Genomic DNA, 21,221 nt, shown 5'->3' with positions numbered 1-21,221 from the left:
ACACTGCACAGCCTGCAGGCAGCTCAACAAGTGCAGAGCATCCTTTCCAAGTGACTTTGATCTAAACCTCTTCCAGGCAATCTGGCTGGTTTCTGCTTCTTCCAGGTATATGGTCTGGTGTCACAGCCTTCTTTGCAGCTTTCCCTACCACTGAGCCACGCCCTGAGACCCTGACTGGGGGATTCTAGGCAGGGGCTCTACCACTGAGCCACACCCCAGCCCCTCACTGGGGGATTCTAGGCAGGGGCTCTACCACTGAGCCACGCCCCCAGCCCCTCACTGGGGGACTCTAGGCAGGGGCTCTACCACTGAGCCACGCCCCCAGCCCCTCACTGGGGGATTCTAGGCAGGGGCTCTACCACTGAGCCACGCCCCCAGCCCCTCACTGGGGGATTCTAGGTAAGTACTCTACAACTAAACCTTTGTCATGCTTTAGATTTGTCTATTTATTTGTTTATTTTTTGCGTATGTATTGTATGTGTGTCTGTGTGTGTGCAGACCAGAGGTGGATATTGGGTGCCTTCCTCAGAGTCTCCACACCTTATTTTTTTGAGAACAGGATTTCTCATTGAGCCAGGAGCTCACTGATGGGCTAGGCAGGCTGGCCATGAACTCTTGGTGTCTTTCTGTATTTGCCTTGTTAGAACTAGGATTACAGACACTATGGTTGTAGCCATGCACCTTAACACACAGACACACACACACAGACACAGACACAGACACACACACACACAGACAGACACACACAGACACACACAGACACACACACACATTTAAAAAAAAGTGTTATTAAAAAATAAAACAAGTGGGGGCTGGAGAGATAGCTCAGCGGTTAGGAACACTGACTGCTCTTCCAGAGGTCCTGAGTTCAATTCCCAGCAACCACATGGTGGCTCATAACCATCTATAATGAGATCTGTTGCCCTCTTCTGGCCTGCAGGGGTACAAGCAAGCAAAACATTGTATACATAATAAATAAATAAATAAATAAATAAATAAATAAATAAATCTTAAAAAAAAAAAAAAAGCAAACTACTCCAGCCTGACGTGATGGCATGTGCCTTTAGCACTCAGGAGACAGAGGCAGGAGGATTTCTGTAAGTTCAAGGATAGCCTGATCTATATAGTGAAATTCAGGCTAGTCTTTCACAACCATCCACTTTGAGGGGATCTGACACCCTCTTCTGACCTCTGCAGGCACCAGGCACACTCGTGGTGCACAGACGGACATACATACATGCAGGCGTAAAACTCATACACATAAAATGAATAAATATTGGAAAAAAAGAGAAGAGAATATTGAAAAAAAAATGCTTACTTTGTTGTGTTGTTTGAGCTTTAAGGAAGCCATACCCCGGGCATGGTAGTACACTCCCACAATCCCAGTACTGGGGGAGGCAGGTGGAGGTAGGAGGTAGGAATCGGAAATTCAAGGATGCATAGGGAGTTGGAGACCAGCTTGGGCTCCGTGAGGTTCTTTTCCCCCCAAACCTCTAAACACAGGCACTAACAATGACACGTCCAGCAAAGCGATCAGGGAGCCTTAAGCATACACCGAACACAGAGAAACCTCGATGTGTCCTTACAGTACAGAACATCCTTGGAGCTTCCGGATTTGGAAGCCAGGAAAGCCTCCTTTGCGCATGTCCACACTATTCCTTCCCTCTCCCTTCCCTGTGGGCGCGGCCTGTCCTGCTACAGGGGGTGATGGGCGGAGTCAAAAATGTTACTTCCTGGACACTCGCTTGGCCCACCCCAGGGAAGCCACCCTTTTTTGATTGGCAGCATGACTGGCCAATAATCACTGGAAACGGGACCGATGTTTGGGAACGCCTCTTCTGAGCAGACGAATCGCAAGCCTTGGAGGGCGGGTTCTCCTGTTGGGGGCGGGACTGAGTGACGGGCGTCGTTTTTGACTTATGGAAGCATGGCTGCCTGTAAGGCTAGACCAATCAGAAGTGAGGAGGTCGGACCTGGGGCGGAGCTAAAACTTCGGCGGTTGAACCGCTTGAGAGGTGGAGAGTCCGTGGAAGAGGTGAGTGGCGGGTGCACCGGCACGGGTTTAGGCGCGGGCTCCAGGCCTGGGCAGTGGGGACCCCCCACCCGGAGCGCAGCCCTACTTTTCATGCAAGTGGGCGCTAGGCCCTATGCAAGCTGGAGATTTCACAGCATCTTTAATGCGCCATATTGTCGCTCGCGTTTAGAGCATAGAGGTGGCCCCTTGTCGAATACTGCCCCGGAGCTTGTAAGGTAGAGCATTATTTTGCATATATTACACCCCACGGGGTGGGAGACTGGGGTCCCCGCGGTGCCGTGGGTTCTGGACTCGAGTCGGTTTGGAGGGTGGGGGCGGGTGAAGACAGAGGGCAGGAGCTCTCCAGGGCTGAGGGCGTGCCTGCCTCTCTCTGTGCACGCTCTGAGCAAGTAAGTTACTTTTACGTGAAGTCACTTTTAACTCCCTGCTTTCTTGCGATGCTAGATCTCAAACTTAGCATTGTGGGTGCGTGCTAGTCAAGACTTCTTCCACTGCTGCTGAGCCCAAGAAATGAGCTTTTTGTTTTGTTTTTGAGACGTGGTCTCGCTGTGTAGTCCTTGGAAGGCTTGAAACCCGATGTATAGGACAGAAATCATTGTGAGTTCGCGCACGTGTGTGCTTGGGGCGGGAGGGGGTGTGTGTGTTCATATTACAGGATGGGTGTGTGTGTGGGGTCAGAGGACAACACTGTGGAGCTGGTTCTCTCCTTCATCTTTCTGTAGTTTCTAGAGGTCAAACTCAGGCCGTCATATTTGCCCAGGATGAAGCTTTACCCAGTGAGTCATCTGGACAGCCCCTCTGAAAGAACTCTGAAGCATTTTAACAAACCTTACTGTAGCGATAGTTCTGGAATATTTGTTTCTTAAACAAACAAACAAACAAACAAACAAAACAAACCTACAGAAATTGGGGTTGGAGAGATGGCTCAGAGGTTAAGAGCACTGGCTGCTGTTCCAGAGGTTCTGAGTTCAATTCCCAGCAACCACATGGTGGCTCACAGCCGTCTATAATGAGATCTGGTGCCCTCTTCTGGTGTGTGCAGGTGTGCATGTAGTCAGACACGATATACATAATAAGTAAATAATAAAAAGAAATAGCACAGAAATGTTATAAGACTGTGTTTTCGTTTTTAATGCCAGGTGAGGGACTGTGACTTACCTCGTGCTCTAGTAGAGGCAGGGTTATGTCATCTGCAAGTAGTTCCTGTGATTGTGTGATGCTTGGAATTCTGGGAAGTTTTCAGAGGGTCTATAAATGCTAGAGCCCCGATGGGTGGGGCGGGTGTGGTTGTTGGTCGTTTAGGGGAGGTTGCTTGCAGTTTGTTAGTGGCCGTGGTCAAAGAAGAAACAAAAGAAAAGACACTAGACTCAGGGATTTTCCTAATTCCTTTCTCCCCTCTATCCTTGTTTCTCTCCTATGTAGTGTTAGGGGGTGAAACTGGGAGTGGGGGGATAAAGAGGAACCCAAAGAGTAGCAAAGAACAGCTACACCGCACAGCAGCGCACACTCGTAATCCCAGCACTAGGGAGCCGAGGCCGAGGAATGGGAGTTTGAAGCCAGTTTGGGCTACAGAGTGAGTCTGAGGCTTGCCTGCTTTGGCTACACAGGGAGACGTCTCAAAGACAAAGCAAACCAAGAGCCATGAGTGTGGGCTCTGGTTTCCGTTTGCCCCACGTTGGAGGCCTGGCACTGTCTCTGGGACTTTACTACTCAAGTCATCGCGGCTTTGGGCGAGTCGTCTCATCCTTTTGTGGCGAGGCTTCGTGTTGGGTGGAATCACTTTGTCTGGACCACTTCCCTTACCCGGTTTCCCCTGCAGTGACTCCTGGGTGAGATGTCTCTCCTTGGGTCCCATCTTTGCCCCGAGCTCCATACTCACGATGAGACTATCTCCAAAAAAGTTAGGGCGAGGGTGGATGGCCGGGGAGAGTGCTTGCCTACCTTTCCTGGAGCTCTGGGTCTGATGCCCAGCGCTGTGTAAGCCGGGGTGGCGGTGATGAGCATCTGTAATCCCGGAACTTGCCAAGTGGAGGCAGGAGGATCAGGAGTGTGGGTCCAGCCTGGGTAACATGAGACCTCTTTGCAAGCAGGCAGGAAGTCAAATCGTGTTATTCCTCTATTAACCCCTCCCTCCTCCTCCTCCTCCTCCTCCTCGCGTTTTTTTTTCTTTCTTTTTTTGGTTTTTTGAGACAGGGTTTCTCTGTGCAGCCTTGGCTGTCCTGGACTCACTTTGTAGCCCGGGCTGGCCTCGAACTCACAGCGATCCACCTGCCTCTGCCTCTGCCTCCTCAGTGCTGGGATTAAAGGTGTGCGCCACCACTACCCAGCCCTTTTTGCTTTTTACTTTGAAACAATCTTGCTAACTTGCCCAGGCAGGCCTTGAACTCAGTGACTAGGGTGAACTGCGGGTTCTTTAGCAACGATGGTGCGATGGGGCGAGGAGGTAGAGGGAAGGAGTCCCGAGGGACTGAGAGGGAGTGGACCTGCATAGTCCCAAAGGTGGGGAGGGCTGTCCAAGGGAAGAGAGGTGGGAGCTATGCCTGTGGGTGGGTGGGTGGGGGGGAAGGGGGACGTTAGGTAGAGTTTGGGCAGAATTCAGGTGAAATATGGGCGAGATGGAACACAGGCAGAGAGTGGGGTGTGCGTGGGCTAGAACTTTGAACATGTGGGCAGACTCAAAGCGGAATAGAAGGGGGCGTGACAATCCAGATAGAAAATTCAGGGGGCGGGGCCCTAGAAGAACGTCGGGAGAAGCGGGGTGCTGGTTCTCCCAAGCCTCAAGCTGGGAGAATAGGACCAAGTAGGGATCTTCGCAGAGAGAGGGGGGCTGGTTTCCGCCTTGTGCAGGAAGCACAAGGGGCTGGGAAGTGGAGGTCTTCACGGGGCGGGGGGGGGGGGACTCCCCCTGAGATAAGGAGAGGAGCGAGCGTTGGGAGCTGGGGCTAGGGATGGAGCTGGCCAGGGTTTACATTTCGGTGTAGTTCCTGCCTGGAAATAGTTAAGGGACCGTTTCTAAGCCTCCAAGAGGCGCTGGGAGGGAGGTGTGCATTGGGGGGCGAGTGGATTTTAGTGGACTCACCTCTGATTCAGAAGGCGAATGTGTGGGTGGGAATAATGCATAGGATGCTGCGCGGGGCTGTGGGGCCCAGGTGGCGCAGCGTGGAGGCCAAGGTCAGTTTGGCAGTGGGGGTGAGGTAGGCTATGGTACCTCGAGCCCAATTTCGCTGCTCCATCTCGAATGCTCTAGGAAGCCTCGCTGTAGAGGCTGCTTTTGACGCAGGAGCTGCCTGGTCTGTTGAGCTGAGGGGCGGACCTGTGGGTGGGGCCTGAACACTGGCTAGGGCTTGAGGGTTAGGTTAGAAAGGGCTGCGCCACCAGGGTTCAGCGTTCCTAGAAAGCGGAAGCATAATTAATAGTTAGGGGCTTCCAGATTTTATGGAGCTGTCCATTAAAAATAAATAAATAAATAAAGGTGCCAGAGACCTGAGTTCCAAGTCAGCACAGGCTACTTGTGTGTCCCCTAAACGTAAAGCCAGACAGCAACAGTGGAACCCTAACCCCCCCCCCCCACCTCCACCCCAAAGTTGGAGCTTTGTGGCCTTGCTGCGTTTTGCGTTGTGTTTTGGGGATAGGGTTTTTGTTTTGGGGGGTCTTGTTATGCAGCCCAGGCTAGCCACAAACTTTTGGCAACATTTCCTGCCTCCATCCAAGTGCTGGTAACTGGCGTGTACGGCCGAGCGAGCCGAGAGGCAGTTCCTGAATCTTACCATTCATCCTGGAGAATGAACTCACTGTTCTGTGCCTCATCCCTTGTCTGAAGGATGAGGCTAAACACTGACATCTTTCTCACAGAGCTGTTGTGAGGCTTCAGCTGGAGAGAAAGAGTAACATGCGGCACTGGGTGTGGCCGACCCGGCACCTGGGAGGCTGAGGGAGGAGAGAATCATTAGCTCCTCCCCACAGGGAAACCCAGGCTGGGAAAGATGAAGGTTGAGGGGCTGGAGAGATGGCTCAGCGGTTAAGAGCCCTGCCTGTGCTTCCAGAGCACTGGGGTTCAGTTCCCAGCACCCACATGGCAGCAGCTCACACCCGCCTGTAACTCCAGTTCCAGGGGATCCACCTCTGTGCCTTTTGGGCTCTGCAGACACCAGGCTTGCCTCTCTAGGTCTCTGTCTTGTCCTTCTCCTCAGGGACCCTGGCCATGGACCAGCCAGCCGGCCTGCAGGTGGACTACATCTTCCGGGGTGTGGAGCATGCTGTGCGAGTGCTGGTCTCGGGGCAGGTGCTGGAGCTGGAGGTGGAGGACCGGCTGACGGCTGACCAGTGGCGAGGAGAGTTCGATGCCAACTGTGAGTGCACCTGCTGGGCTGGGCTCCCCTCCCCTCCCCATTGGTCCTCCCAAATCACTGTGCTCCCCATCCATCTCCTTAAACTCTCCAAGGTGAGGCAGGGGGTGTTAGCCCCATCCATCTGGCCAGAGGCAATGTGGGGTAGACAGAGCATATTGCTTTTGGGCCGGGCTGGTGGTCAGACTTGAGGAGGAACTTTCCTTCTCCCTCCTAGTCATTGAAGACTTGACTCACAAGACGGGGAACTTCAAGCAGTTCAGCATCTTTTGTAACATGCTGGAGTCAGCCCTCACCCAGGTAGGGAACAGCTTCCGGGGCTGAGTGTGGGGTTTCTGTGACCCAGATTTTGGGGTGTGGTGTTGTGGATGACTACCTGATGTATGCAGTGCTTGGCCTTTACAGCTTCTTTTGTACATGTCAGTGGGCAATTCTAATTCTGGTGACAGTTACTCACTAAAAAAAAAAGAAAGAAAAAAAAGAAAAAAAAAAAAGAAAAGCTGGGCGTGGTGGTGCCTGCCTTTAATCCCAGCACTGGGGAGGCAGAGGCAGGTGGATCGCTGTGAGTTTGAGGCCAGCCTGGTCTACAAAGTGAGTCCAGGACAGCCAAGGCTACACAGAGAAACCCTGTCTCGAAAAACAAAAACAAAAACAAAAACAAAGAAAAAAGAAAGAAAGAAAGAAAGAAAAATATCAGGTGTGGGTGCAATCTTTATTCTCAGCACTCTGGAGGCAGAGGGCAGCCTGGTCTACAAAGAGAGTTCCAGGAGAGCCAGGACTACACAGAGAAACCCTGTCTTGAAAAAATAAACAAACAGGGGGCTGGAAAGATGACTCAGAGGTTAAGAGTACTGACTGGCCAGGCGTGATGGCACACGTCTTTAATCCCAGTACTTGGGAGGCAGAGGCAGATGGATCGCTGTGAGTTTGAGGCCAGCCTGGTCTACAAAAAAAAAAAAAAAAAAAAAAAAAAAAAGAAAGAAAGAGCACTGATTGCTCTTCCAGAGATCCTGAGTTCAATTCCGAGCAACCACATAGTGGCTCACAACCACCTATAATGTGATCTGGTGCTCTCTTTTGGCCTGCAGGTGTACATACAAGCAGAGTATTGTATATTTAATAATAAATAATCTTTAAAAAAAAAGAAAAAGGAAAAACAAACAATCAGAATGTGGTTCCGTGGTAGAGTGCTTGCATAGCATGCTCTGGGCCCTCAGTTGGGTCACCAGCACCTTGTGATCTGGCGTGGTGGTCTGTGCCTGTGATGCCAGAATCTTAATGGTGATGGTTGTAGGGTGAGGAGTTCCTTGGCTACATAGTGAGATCGAGGCCAGCCTGGAGTGCCAGAGACCCTGCCTCAGACAAATAAAACAAAAGGAATAGTGTTGAGGGGGGCTGGAGAGATGGCTTGGTGGTTGAGAGCACTTGCTGCTCTTCCAGAGGACCCGAGTTCAGTTCCTAGCACCCACCTCAGGCAGCTCACAACAGGCTGGAACTCCGTCTCCAGCGGGATTCATGACCTCTGAGAGCACATGCGCTCACACATATATACCCCCACATGGACACACGCAGAGTTAAAGGTAAAACAAAAAGCTTTTTTTTTAAAAAAAATTTTCCAGACAGGGTTTCTCTGTGAAGTCCTGGCTGTCCTGGCTGGCCCTGAACTCAAAGACATCAATCTAGCTCTGTCTCCGGAGTGCTGGGATTTAAGGCGTGCACCACCATGCCCAGCGGGAAAACACTTTTTTAAAAGATGTATTTATTTATCATATATACACAGTGTTTTGCCGGCATGTAAACCAGATCTCACTCATTATAGATGGTTGTGAGCCACCATGTGGTTGCTGGGAATTGAACTCAGGACCTTTGGAAGAGAACAACCAGTGTTCTTAACCTCTGAGCCATCCCTCCTGCCCCGGGACAACAAATCTTAAAACCAAAATAGAAAGGTAGATTCAGGTGGCAGGGAAATGTAAAGAGAGGACACGCCACTGTACTGTTAATGCTCTTGTTAAGACTGGTGGAGCCCGGCCAGCTGGCCTAGCAGGTAAAAAGGTGCTTGCCCGGCCAGCTTCATGATCCAAGTGCCATGCCCAAGTGCCACCTGGTGGAAGGACAGAACAGAATCCTGACCTGTTCCCTGACCTCCACACTTGGCATAAGAATACAAGCCCACATGGGTGCGACACACACAAACACTATTAAATAAAATACATAATACATTTTTATATTAGAAGTACTGGTTGTTTTTGTAGATGTATAACTCCATGTAGTTCATATATTTTTCTAAATAATTCTGAACCTTTCTTTCCCTTTCTTTCTTTCTTTCTTTCTTTCTTTCTTTCTTTCTTTCTGTCTGTCTGTCTTTCTCATTGTCTCCTGTAGTCCAGGCTGCCCGGGGCCCCTTGAGCTCTCTGTAGCCAGGGATGACTCTGAGCTCCTCATCCTCTTCCTTCTGCCTTCCAGGACCAGGATTAAAGGTCCAGGCAGCATTTTGTGGCTTTGCTAATGTGGTGCTGGGATGGAACCCCGGGCTCTGTGCGTGCTGGGCGAGCACGCTACCAACTGAGCCACGGCCCTGGTGTTTTGGAGTTTTGGAGAGATGGCTCAGTGGTTAGGATTACTTCCTGCTCTTGCAAAAGGACACAGGTTGGCTCCCAGCATGCACACAGGGCGGCTCACAGTAGTCTGTAACAGGCAAGGAACCGCCTGATGAGGGTCCTGAGAATTGAACTCGGGTCCTCCAGAAGCACAGCGCAACTCTTAACCGCTGTGCCACCGTCTCTCCGGTCTGCTGAACAGCTAGTTGAGTGCTCTTCTGTGCCAGCACACTAAGGCTGGACAGGTGTAGCTTCTGGAGGGTTGGTGGCCAGGGGCACCTGCTCCCTCATCAGGCAGCTCCTATTGCACTGCACGCCTGTCGTCTCAGCACTGGGGAGGCAGAGGCAGGAGGATCAGCCAGCCTGGGTTACATGAGACCCTGCCACCCCCAAACTAGAAAACAGCTCAACCCCCAGACACACAGGCCCCCACGGATGCATCTTACAGCTCCCATGGATGGGTGATCTGCACTACTCCATGATGCTGTGCTTTGCCCTCGAGGAGCTGGCTGTTCAGGAGTTACTCGGAAAACCCAAATGTTGGCCCGTTTCATCTCTTGCTGCCACTGGCTCGACTCCTTCCTTCCTAACCCCTTCTCTTGTCTTTCTTTCCCTCTTCCTATCTTGTCTTTTCCTTACTTTTCTTTTCTTTTTTTAAGATTTATTTATTATTTATTAAGTATACAGTGTTTTGCCTGAATTTAAGCCTGTGTGCCAGAAGAGGGGACCAGATCACATTATAGATGGTTGTGAGCCACCATGTGGTTGCTGGGAATTGAACTCAGGACCTTTGGAAAAGCAGACAGTGCTCTTAACCTCTGAGCCATCTCTCCAGACCTGTTTCAGGTTTGTTTGTTTGTTTGTTTGTTTTTTGTTTTGTTTTTTTCGAGACAGGGTCTCTCTGTATAGCCTTGGATGTCCTGGAGTCCTCTGTAGACCAGGCTGGCCTGGAACTCACAGTGATCCACCTGCCTCTGCCTCCCTAGTGCTGGGATTCAAGGCGTGCGCCACCATGCTTGGCTCTTTTCTTTACTATTCATCTCACGTGGCCCAGGCTGGCCTTGAATTTGCTTTGTGGCTGAGGATAACCTTAAATTCCTGATCTTCATGCCTCAGCTTCCTCAGTGCTGGGATGACAGGCATGTGCCACCATGCTAAGCCACTGGCTCGATGTGTCTTAGGGGCGGCTGTTTCACTTACCAGTGACCCCAGTAGTGTGGCTGTCTGCGCAGGGGGAAGGGCACGCGTGTTTCTCGTGGGAAGACCGTCTGGCCTCGTGACTCCCCGAGAACCACGGTGTGGGGTGCTGCGGTACTTATGTTCTCTGCAGCGTGTCCTCCAGCCGTGTCCTTGTGCCTGTCGTAGGTCATTGTCATGCCCGCCCCCTTCCTTGTGGGGAAGCTCAGGGCTTCTGAGACCTGGCACAGTGGCTGGGAGGGTGGCTGGGAACCTTCTTGGCAGCTCCCATTCCTCCTCTCTCCCAGAGCAGTGAGTCCGTCACCCTGGACCTGCTTACCTACACAGACCTGGAGTCCCTGCGGAGCCGCAAGCTGGGGGGCCGCGCGGGTGCCTCAGCCCCCAGGTCAGCCCAGCTCAACTCTAAGCGCTACCTCATCCTCATCTATTCCGTGGAGTTTGACAGGTGGGCACAGTGGCTGGCTCATTGCCCAGGCTGGCAGGCAGGGGTGGTGGGAGGAGCCCCCGGTGCCAGGTGGCTGCTGAGGTGTGTTTACTTCACCTGCAGAGTCTGTGGAGTCTGTATGGTTTGACTGTGGTGAGTGGCTGCAAGTGACAGAGTGGTCACTGCCAGCACCTGCTTCCTTACTTTCTGCAGGCGAGGCCTGGGCCTTGCACATGGCAGGCAAGTGCTCTGCTCCTGAGCGACAGCCCCAAGTGCTTTAAACGTAATCGTTGCTCACATACGCCCCTCTGGCTGTCCTGGAACCCACTGTATAGATCAGGCTCTGGCCCTGAACTCGGAGAGATCCACCTGCCTCCGCCTGCTGGGATTAAAGGTGTGCACAACCACGAGATTGTTTTGGAGACTGATTTTGTAACTGAGGCTGGCTTAGAACTCACAATGTCTTGAACTAAAATCTCAAGTGTTGAGATGACAAGCATGCATCACCTTGGCTGGCATTTAAATTGTTGTTTTATGGGTTGTGTTTTGTTTTGTTTTTCTTTCTGTTTTTCTGAGGCAGGAGTTCAGTATATAGCCCTGGCTCGTCTGGAACTCACAATGTAGACCAGGCTGGTCTCGAACTCACAGAGATCTACCTTCCTCTGCCTCCCTAGTGCTGGGATTAAAGGCGTGCACCACCATCGCCCTGCTGTTTTGTGTTTTGAGATATGGTCTTCTTCTGTAGCCTTGACTTATTCAGACCTCATAATGTAGACCAGACTGGTCTCATCAGGAGTCCCCTGCCTCAGTTTCCCAAGTACTGGAAAACCAGTGTGAGCACCACACCTGGTTACAGAATAGCTGCTGGACATATAGGCATTGCATGTTTATCAAGATGCAAGAAGAAAAGGGACCTCAGCAGATTTCCCATATAATTGGCCTAGAAGTGCTCATATGCTGGACACTGAACCCCAGCCTCTGCAAGAGCAGCCAGTGCTCTTAACTGCTGAGCCATCACCTCTCAAGCTCCTACCCTTTAACAAGTTAAAAAAATTTTTTTTTTTTTGGTTTTATGTGTATGGGTGTTTTGCCTGTAGGTAAGTCTGTATACTGCCTACTTGTAGTGCCTGCAGAGGCCAGAAGAGGGCGTTTGGTCCCTTGGGACTGGAGTTACAGTTGTGGGTGCTGGGAATCCAATGCTGGTCCTTTGTAAGAACAGTAAGTGTTTCAGATGTTGAGCTGTCTCTCCAGCCACTGTGTTCTCCTCCTTTATTGTTTTAAAGAGAGAGTCCTTGAACTCAGCCTCCTGAGAGCTCAGATTACAGGCTTAGCCAGCGCCCCTGGCCAGGAGTGGCTCTTGAACAGCTGGACCGCAGGCTCTGCCTGCCCTGGTGCCTGGGGTAATGAGTGGGAAGTTAGCAGTCCTTCAGGAAGGGTGTGTGTGTGTGTGTGTGTGTGTGTGTGTGTGTGTGTGTGTGTGTGTGTGTGTGTGTGTGTGTCAGCACCTGAAGGCATCCTGCTATTGCCCTAGCTCAGGCCAGCCAGCGACTCCCAGGGAGAGTCTAGATTGGGTTATGCTTGAAGATGGCTCCTGTGACAGGACAGTCAGTGACTCTGTCAAGCCCGGCGTCCTCAGATTCCTGAGAGCAGGAGTTCAGGCACACGGTTTCCCATTTTCCCAGCACTCGGGAGGCAGAGGTAGGTGGATCCCTGAGTTTGAGGCCAGTCTGGTCTACAGAGTGAGTTCCAGGACACCCAGGTCCCCGTCTCAAAAACCGAAACAAGCAAAACCCTCAACACACACACAAAAACAAACCAAGAATCAAGCTTTTGGGGACTGCATATGTTTGTGTTGTTTGGCTCGCAGACCTGTGCCCTGGGGTGGATCTTGTCCTCTGAGACTCCCCTGGTTCTGATCCCCTCTCTCAGGATTCACTACCCGCTGCCCCTCCCGTACCAGGGCAAGCCGGACCCTGTGGTCCTGCAGGGCATCATCCGTTCACTGAAGGAGGAGCTGGGTCGCCTTCGTGGTGTGGATGGCGGCCAGGACGTTCGTGATGCACGGGAGACAGAGATCTGGCACCTGAGGGAGCAGTGAGTCTGGCGTGTGTAGTGGGTTGGGGTGTGGTGGACGGGTTCCTTGGGAACACTGGCCTTCTCTCTCTGCCTTTTGTTGGGTGCTGGGGATTGACAGCCCTGGCTTTGCCTACCTGGGCCTCTGGGCCAGTGAGGGAGGTGCAGCTTGTGTGGGCCGGGAGGAGGTCCCCGACCGAGGTGCTGAAGCAGGAGCATCGTCGGCAAAGGTGACGTAAGACAGGCTGGGAGGGCGGGCTGAAAGGCCTTCACCTGGACCTCTGCCTGGGGTAGGATGAGCATGTTATGGGATGCTGTATGAGGTGAGGAGGCAGGAAGGGAGCTGTGGTCAGGAGCTGTCAGGTCTTGAGGTGGGTTAGGTGGAGTTGGGGAAGAGTGTCCTAGCTAGACAGAACAACAGGTGCAGAGCCCTCGAGGTAGGCAGGGCTGTGGTGACAGCAGCAGGAGATCAGAGACTTCTGGCAAACTTACTGACCTCTGCTGTGTTCTTTCATCTGTAGGCCAGGATTTGGTCTCTACCTGGAGGTGGCCAGTTCTTTAAGGAGGACTAGTGACATTAAAGAAAGTTAAATATCGAGCCGGGCGTGGTGGCACACGCCTTTAATCTCAGCACTTGGGAGACAGAGGCAGGAGGATCGCTGTGAGTTCGAGGCCAGTCTGGTCTACAAAGTGAGTCCAGGACAGCCAGGGCTACACAGACAAACCCTGTCTCAGACAAACCCTGTCTCGAAAAACAAAAAACAAAAACAAAAAAAGTTAAATATTACATTGTGCCTATCGTGTGTGTGTGTGTGTGTGTGTGTGTGTGTGTGTACACCCACTTAAAACAACCCAAAACTATTTTTATGTGTTTGCTAGTTAGGCCAGGCTATCTCTGGGCCTTCAGCAACCCTCCTTCCTCTGCCTCGCACGTGCTGAGATTATAGGTGTGCATTGCCATGTTTTGCTCTCGCATCGTCCCCTTCTTCATCCTTGTCTACAACAGGGTTTGGAACTCGCTCTGTAGACCAGGCTGCTCTCGGCCTCAGAGACCCCGCCTCCCTCTGCTTCCCAAGCGCTGCGATCGAAGGGTTGCACCCCCACATTTTTGCCAGCTCTTGAGACTGTTGGCTAGCCTGGTGTCTTATAAGGGGACGATCTCATTGCAGCCACTGTTGGCCGGGGTAAATTAGCATCCTCAGGAAGCGTGTCCCTGAGCTCCGTATCCCCCAGGGGAGGTGTGATCAGTGTCGACTCTTCCTTTCCGCCCGCCTCTGACAGAACGTTTAGTTGGCTCTCATAGCTCGACACACTGGAGTAAGCAGGTTGCTGGTCGTGGTGGCACACACCTTTAATTCTAGCACTTGGGGGAGGCAGAGACAGGCGGGGCCAGCCTGGTATACAGACCAAGTTCTAGGACAGCCAGGGCTATTACACAGAGAAACCCTGTCTCAAAACAAAACAAAATAAAACAAAACCAACCCCAAATACAAAAAAATCAAAGCCGAACAGCAACAATAACAAGACCCCGGACTGGCTCAGTGAGATGGCTCACCATGTAAAGGTGCTTGCCGCCAAGCCTGCCGCCCTGAGTTCAGTCTCTGGGATCCCCGTGGTGGAGGGGGAGAACCAAGTCCCACCAGTGCCCTCTGACTTCCACATGCATGCTACGGCACGAGTGTGTGCTTGTGTGCATACACACAAATAAATAAATGTGATAAAAATAAAAATCCACTGGGTGTGTGTTCTGTCTCCCCCTGGAGGCCGGTGTCTGAAACCGTGTTCACGGGGCTGCAGTGGCGCATCCTGCCACAGGCCCTGGGGAGACTCCCTTTCTTCCCTCTCCAGCACACGGAGCTGCAGCTGTTCCTTGGTTTGTGTCCTAGCACTCACTCTGCTCTGGACCTCTGAGGTCACATTCCCCTCCTGGTTTCTGTGTCTCTCAGCAGCTCAGGTTGTGATCCTTCATCCTTGAGATAATTCATCCTTGAGAGAATCCTTTCACCTCACAGTCCCACATCACGTCTGTAAAAGTCACTTTTTGCCAAATAGTGGAATGTTCACAGGTTCCAGAGAAGGCCACGGGTATCTTTGGGTATGTGGGGGCCAGTGTTCAGCTCACAGACATGATCTAATGCATTCACTGCAGTGGATTTTGTTTTCATTCGGTGCTGTCTTTGGTCAGGTGGAACTGTTCATGCTGGGTTCTATATCTTTCTGGTAGAGCCCCACTAATCTTTTCTGTTTTTGTTTTTGTTTTGTTTTGTTTTGTTTTTAAGTGCCAGATATAAGGACCCAGAGCCGGGGGATTCCAGGCAGGGGCTCTACCACTGAGCCACGCCCCTAGCCCCTCACAGAGCAGTATGGTTTCTTTTCTTTTCTTTCTTTCTTTCTTTTTTTTTTTTTTGAGACAGGGTTTCTCTGTGTAGCCTTGGCTGTACTGGACTTGCTTTGTAGACCATGCTGGCCTTGAACTCACAGCGATCTGCCTGCCTCTGCCTCCCGAGTGCTGGGATTAAAGGTGTGCACCATCATGCCTGGCCATGGTTTCTTTAATTTTCTTTTTAAAAAAAGATTACTTATGTATGTGGGTATTCTGTGCAGGCAGAGGAGGGCATCAGATCACATTATAGATGGTTGTGAGCCACCATGTAGTTGCTAGGAATCGAACTCAGGACCTATGGAAGAGCAGCCAGTGCCCTTAACCTCTGAGCCATCTCTCTAGCCCATGTGTGTGTGGTTTCTATGCAGACATTTTACCACTATTTTTCCAAAATGTTTTGTTTCTTTTATCAGGAGGTTATGTTAGCATGATCTGGTATTGCATTTAGAATTTTTGTCTAGTGGAATGAGCCAGAGGACACGTACATTTTTAGAAAGGGAATATATGGTCTCGTCTTACTTTCTCCTTGATTTTACACCCGGTTTTCTCTAATGCTAAAAAAAATTGTAGTTTCTGAGGCTGGAGAGAATGGTTCAGCAGTTAAGAGCATTGGCTGTTCTTCCAGAGGACACAGGGTCAATTCCCAGCACCCACATGGTAGCTCAAAGCTGTCTGTAACTCCAGTTCCAAGGAATCCAGCACCTTCATACAGACATGCACACAGGCAAGACATTAATGCACATAAAGTAAAAATAAATAAATCATTTAAAAATTGTAGTTTCCAAGGATAGTAGCACATTTTTTTTCTTTTTTTATGATTTATGTGCACTGTTGTGAAGGTGTTGGATTCCCTGGAACTGGAGTTACAGACAGGTGTGAGTTGCCATGTGGGTCCTGGGAATTGAACGTGGGTCCTCTGGCGGAGCAGCCAGTGCTCTAAGTGCTAAGCCACCTCTTCAGCCCCAGTGACAATTATTTTCTACTTCTTTCTTTTTTTTTGAGACAGGGTTTTTCTCTGTAGTCTTGGCTGGGCCTTGCTTTGTAGACCAGGCTGGGCTCGAACTCACAGAGCTCTGCCTACTTCTGCCTCCCAAGTACAGGGATTACAGGTGTGTGGCATCCTGACTGGAAGAACAATTATTTTCTTTGTCCTAAACAATACAAATGCAATTACTAATGAGGCTTCTGAGTAAAGGTTAGCCTTCTTTGCAGCCTCTTTTGCCCTGAAGCTGTGTGTTCTACTTGCTAAAACCCCATGTTTCAGCCAGCTTGTCTCTACGTAAAGTGTTTTTATACTTCCAGAGCCAAAGCTGGACAGAGGGGTGCATCCAGAGAGGCCCGGTTTCTCCACCTGTTCTCCCTTCCACGTCCCTCCCCTCCCCATAGGCGACTCCTCCTCCATTGGAAAGCTTTTCATTTATCCCATGTATAAAAAAAATATGAACCTACATAGGTAATTTATAACCTCTCCTGTTTCTTTTTATAAAAGGGGACTCGGTAAATACATTCTGCACTGTTTAAAACCGTGGAAACCAGCCCTTTCTCATTCCTTTTCATGACACACTGTACTGTGCACGCGCAGGGAGATTCAACTGGTTCTGTGTATGGACACTTGGTCACCTCCGCTTCTTGCTCATTATAAGCAGCAGGAAAGAAAAGCCCGCATATGGCGTTTTCTTAAGTTGTTTCTGGCTGGCGAATAGATCTGGCTGGGAAAGGCTTGGCGGTGGGAGCAAGGGCTAGACTTGCTGTAGGCATCTTTAGCCATGTCCCCACACTGACTGTCACTAGGGCTAGATGTGCCTGTAAGGAGGCTGGGGGAAGGTGAAGTCGCCTCAGCGTCCCCTCCCTGGGCACTACAGTCCTCCTTCCTGGAGCGCCTTGGGGAACCCATCTGTGGATCAGCGGGTCGGGGCTCACGGGGCGCTCAGCCGCCCCACTCCCCACCTCGCCTCTTGCAGGGTGAGCCGCCTGGCGTCGGAGAAGCGCGAGCTGGAGACGCAGCTGGGCCGCTCCCGAGAGGAGGCGCTGGCGGGGCGGGCGGCGCGCCAGGAGGCCGAGGCGCTGCGCGGGCTGGTGCGGGACTTGGAGCTGGAGCTACGGCAGGAGCGTGGCCTCGGGGGCCGGGCTGCTAGCCGCCGCAGCCAGGACTGCCGCCGCCTGGCCAAGGAGGTGAGGGGGCGGAGGCGGGGAGGGGGCTCCGCCGCGGCCTTGGCCTGGTCTGGACGCTGGCGGTCCCTGATTCCCTCTGCAGCTCGAGGAGGTGAAGGCGTCGGAGCGCAGTCTGCGTGCCCGGCTGAAGACGCTCAACAGCGAGCTAGCCCTGTACAGAAGGGGGTGAGAGGCGGGGCCTGTGGGGGTGGGGCAAAAATGGGGCGGAGTCAGGCAAAAGTTTTGGGGAGGTGGGTGGGGCCTGGTGAACTTGAGGGGGGTCAAGAAGTGCTGTTGGGCGGGACCTGGAGGTAGGTCTGGGTGTGGGCGGAGCCTGAGGGTGATTGATGCCAGCGGAAAGAATCAGGACGCTATCTGCCAGTCTTTATTGGCGTGGCAACGGCTTCCAGGGAGTAGGGGGAATCTCAGAAAGAAGGGTCTGGTGAAGATTAGGATGTGTTAACGTGTAGGGAAGTGGCAGGCTCTGGGAAAGGACTTGGAGAGGGTGGGGTATAGAAGAGATCCCTGAACCGGAGCTTGGGGAGCTAGAAGGTGGGTGCAGGGGAGGTGCGCGGGCACCAGAGTCAGGGCGGGCTAGCGGGTGAGAAGCTGACAGCGGACTCTGCTCCCAGGAGACGCACCCTGCCGCCGGCTCCCGCCCGGGAGGACCGAGCTTCGTCGTCCCGGGAGCGCTCCACATCTCGTGGCCGTGCGGCCACTCGGTCCTCATCACGGGAGAGCGGCCGTGGCGCGCGGGGTCGCGGCCGGCCTGCACGCCCCTCGCCCTCACCCACAGGTCCGTGACTGCTCCGCCCTGCCGTGGGGAGACGGAATGGTCTAGCGCTGACAGGTGCAGGTGTGCGAGCCAACCAGCCCCCTCCCTACCCTGTCTAGGTGGTCGTGCGCCCCGTTTTGACCCCACAGCCTTTGTGAAAGCAAAGGAGAAGAAGCAGAGAGAGATCAGGATGAAGTAAGTCAGCCTGTTTCCCACCCCTGCGCTTGCGCCTGGTCCTTACCTCACGCCCTCCTCCTCCTCCTCCCAGTTCTCACTAACCCGCAGCTAAACCTTGTTCACTCTAACCTTCTCTGTGCTCCCACTTCTCTCTTGGCTTCATCCCGTCTCCCTCCAGTCCCGGTACTGACCTAACCTCTGGAGTCTCGGATTACTCTGCTCCTGTCGCCTCCCTTGGTCCTGCCTCCTCTCCTTGTGCCAGTTCCCCTATGAACCCCCACTCAGTCCCCTCACGTGGCCCCGCCCCCTCTTGCCCCTCATTCTGCTCTCCTAACCCCTTAGGTGCACTCCTTGTTTCTCCCACTCTCACCAGTTGGACTCCCCAGGTGACATGTGTCGGGCCACCCACCGGCTCTGGCTGAGGCAGGTTCCCATACAGTGCACACTCCTAGTCTCTGGCTTTCTAGGCAGCAGCAGCAGCGGAACCGAATGGGCAGTGGAGGAAGCGGGGATGGTCCATCCGTCTCATGGTCCCACCAGACTCGGCCCGCTGCTGCCGTGACAGGCCGAGGGGACGCCGCCGTCCGCTCCCGGAACCGCAGCTCTTCGGGTAACTGGCCAGGTGAGGGAGGCAGTGTGGCTGCGGGCGGGCGGCGGTCACGTGGCCCGCGGGCATCACGCCCTTCGTCTCCCCCTAGTGGACAGTTTCCGTAGCCGCTGCTCGTCGGTCAGCTCCTGCAGCGAGTTGGAGGATTTCTCCCAGTCCGTTTCCAGAAGGTAAAGCTTGGACTCAGGGAAGGATACTCTGGAAAGGGCGTTTTGGGAGAGTGGAAGCAATCCTTTGCAGAGAAATTAGGCGACGGAGGCTGGAGGTCCTAAAGCCATAAAGTGGGTTAGGAGGGAGGTACCAGAGATGCACTGTGGGTTAGGAGGGAGGTACCAAGGATGCTCTGTGGGTTAGGAGGGAGGTACCAAGGATGCGCTGTGGGTTAGGAGGGAGGTACCAAGGATGCGCTGTGGGTTAGGAGGGAGGTACCAAGGATGCTCTGTGGGTTAGGAGGGAGGTACCAAGGATGCGCTGTGGGTGAGGAGGGAGGTACCAAGGGTGCACTGTGGGTTAGGAGGGAGGTACCAAGGATGCTCTGTGGGTTAGGAGGGAGGTACCAAGGATGCGCTGTGGGTGAGGAGGGAGGTACCAAGGGTGCGCTGTGGGTTAGGAGGGAGGTACCAAGGATGCTCTGTGGGTTAGGAGGGAGGTACCAAGGATGCGCTGTGGGTGAGGAGGGAGGTACCAAGGGTGCACTGTGGGTTAGGAGGGAGGTACCAAGGATGCTCTGTGGGTTAGGAGGGAGGTACCAAGGATGCGCTGTGGGTGAGGAGGGAGGTACCAAGGATGCGCTGTGGGTTAGGAGGGAGGTACCAAGGGTGCACTGTGGGTTAGGAGGGAGGTACCAAGGGTGCTCTGTGGGTTAGGAGGGAGGTACCAAAGATGCACTGTGGGTTAGGAGGGAGGTACCAAGGATGCGCTGTGGGTTAGGAGGGAGGTACCAAGGATGCGCTGTGGGTTAGGAGGGAGGTACCAAGGGTGCACTGTGTCCTTGACTACCCTCTTTTCCCAGTGGTCGCTGCCGTGGCCGAGGAAAACCACCCAGCCCCACACCCTGGAGCGGGCCCAAGACGGTGAGGATCATCCCCAGGCGGGGAGATGGGGAGGGTAGTGTTAGACCACGGGAGAGAGCCGCCGTCATCTGTATGCTATGCTTCTCTTGTCCTGGGGGGCACTAGGTTGTAGAGGAAACTCAAGAACTCAAGAGTGACTCCTAAAGCAGGGTGTTTGGGGGCCCTAGGGCTGGTAAGCAAAAATCTAGTGGCCACAGTATGTTGCTTTAAGATTTGGACCGAGGTTGTGGTAGAATGCCTCTCTTGCACATGGCCCTGGGTTCCATATAAACAGGGTGTGGTGGCATCGCCAGGCATGTCAACCCAGGAGGTGGAGGCAGGAGGATCCAAAGTTGAAAACCAGCCTCGGCTACAGAGTGAGTTTGAGGCCAGCCTGGGCTACATGAGCTCTTATGTCAACAAGAAAAAAGATTTTGCCTCATGGGACCAGGTCCTCAAATTTGGTGCCTCCTCCCAGCTTTGTGACTGAGGGTGCTCAGTGAGGCTCTCTATGCCTCAGGCTTTGCCAGTTCACCCTTCGGAGGGTCTTGTGTCAGAAGGAGGCTCTTGACAGTGGTGGCCTGGAGACCCCAGATTCGGAATTCCCCATGGAACGTGGGGGGTGGGAATAGAAGCAGGTTTCCTGACCCCTCCCCTGCCTCTCTTGTCCCCAGAAGTCTACCACTCGAGACCGCAGCAATCATCAGAGACACCTGGCCAGTTCTGGGGGCTGGGTGCCCATCAAGGGTGAGCGAGCCCTGCGTGCCATCTCTCTCTCCCTTGTCCCCTCCCTCCCTCATCCCAGAACCCGTTGGGCTGATAACCAGGGCAGTTCATGGGTCCTTGCTGCTTCAGGCCCCTCATGGTCCCCACACCTACCTCCGCTTTCACAGAGTATAGCTCCGACTACCAGGGGGCTGACATGGCAGAGATAGACGCCCGCCTGAAGGCGTTGCAAGAATACATGAACCGGCTGGACACACGATCATGACCCTGAGAGCTGGTACCCGGATTTCCCCTTCTACCATTAGTGGGTCTGGTGTGGAGGCAGCGCCCCTCCCATGCTGCACACCTCCTGGTACTCCTGGCGTCTCAGGTGTGTGAGGCCCTGACTCCCTCCTCTCCCCCAGTAGCGCATTCTAGGGGAAGAGGATATGTGTATTTTGTAAATAAATGTGGCCGTTCTGGAATTCACTTAGCTTATAACTCAAGGGTAGGAATGGAGTGCGCAGAAGTGAGGATGGGGGTTGGTAACTGGGACCTGAAAGTGTGTCTGGCCTGACCATGACCTGGAGGCAGGCGGGCAGTAGTGAGCTGTGTGTCTCCAGAGGGGTCCAAGCAAGGGTGGATGTGCCTGGCTATATGGCAGGACAGTGGCGCCTTGCAGCACGGGCCACATTG

General features: G+C 53.0%; 1 protein-coding gene and 1 long non-coding RNA gene across 8 annotated transcripts; one reads left to right on the top strand and one right to left on the bottom strand.

Annotated features, from left to right (window-relative positions):
- Positions 1-1,954: 1,954 nt before the first annotated feature.
- CCDC61 (coiled-coil domain containing 61) lies at positions 1,955-21,010 on the top strand. 5 transcript variants are annotated; one of them, XM_084771037.1, is made up of 15 exons: positions 6,369-6,384; positions 6,599-6,681; positions 8,767-8,861; positions 9,688-9,827; positions 10,471-10,623; positions 12,532-12,696; positions 17,020-17,230; positions 17,313-17,395; positions 17,842-18,005; positions 18,104-18,179; positions 18,629-18,783; positions 18,860-18,938; positions 19,781-19,841; positions 20,495-20,567; positions 20,714-21,010. In XM_084771037.1, exons 3-15 carry the CDS (start codon positions 8,808-8,810, stop codon positions 20,809-20,811), a joined length of 1,512 nt encoding a protein of 503 aa, XP_084627163.1. In that variant the 5' UTR covers positions 6,369-6,384; positions 6,599-6,681; positions 8,767-8,807; the 3' UTR covers positions 20,812-21,010. The 5 variants fall into 5 exon arrangements, with proteins under 5 accessions (XP_084627166.1, XP_084627162.1, XP_084627164.1 ...); XM_084771040.1 differs by lacking the exons at positions 8,767-8,861; positions 9,688-9,827 and adding an exon at positions 1,955-2,035 and having other exon boundaries at positions 6,226-6,384; positions 10,466-10,623; positions 18,629-18,771; XM_084771036.1 differs by lacking the exons at positions 8,767-8,861; positions 9,688-9,827 and adding an exon at positions 1,973-2,035 and having other exon boundaries at positions 6,226-6,384; positions 10,466-10,623.
- Positions 17,259-18,653, bottom strand: LOC311591453. 3 transcript variants are annotated; one of them, XR_014777103.1, is made up of 3 exons: positions 18,532-18,653; positions 17,851-18,023; positions 17,259-17,381 (listed from the first exon to the last, which is right to left on the bottom strand). It is a non-coding gene; the product is annotated as an uncharacterized lncRNA (long non-coding RNA). The 3 variants fall into 3 exon arrangements; XR_014777104.1 differs by having other exon boundaries at positions 17,329-17,409; XR_014777105.1 differs by lacking the exon at positions 17,259-17,381 and having other exon boundaries at positions 17,582-18,023.
- Positions 21,011-21,221: the final 211 nt, after the last annotated feature.

The sequence above is a fragment of the Acomys minous genome (genome assembly GCF_964271855.1).
Source record: "Acomys minous genome assembly, chromosome: 20".
Taxonomy (NCBI): domain Eukaryota; kingdom Metazoa; phylum Chordata; class Mammalia; order Rodentia; family Muridae; genus Acomys; species Acomys minous.
The sequence above is the reverse complement of the archived record's forward strand: the minus strand, read 5'-3'. Positions and strand labels throughout refer to the sequence as shown.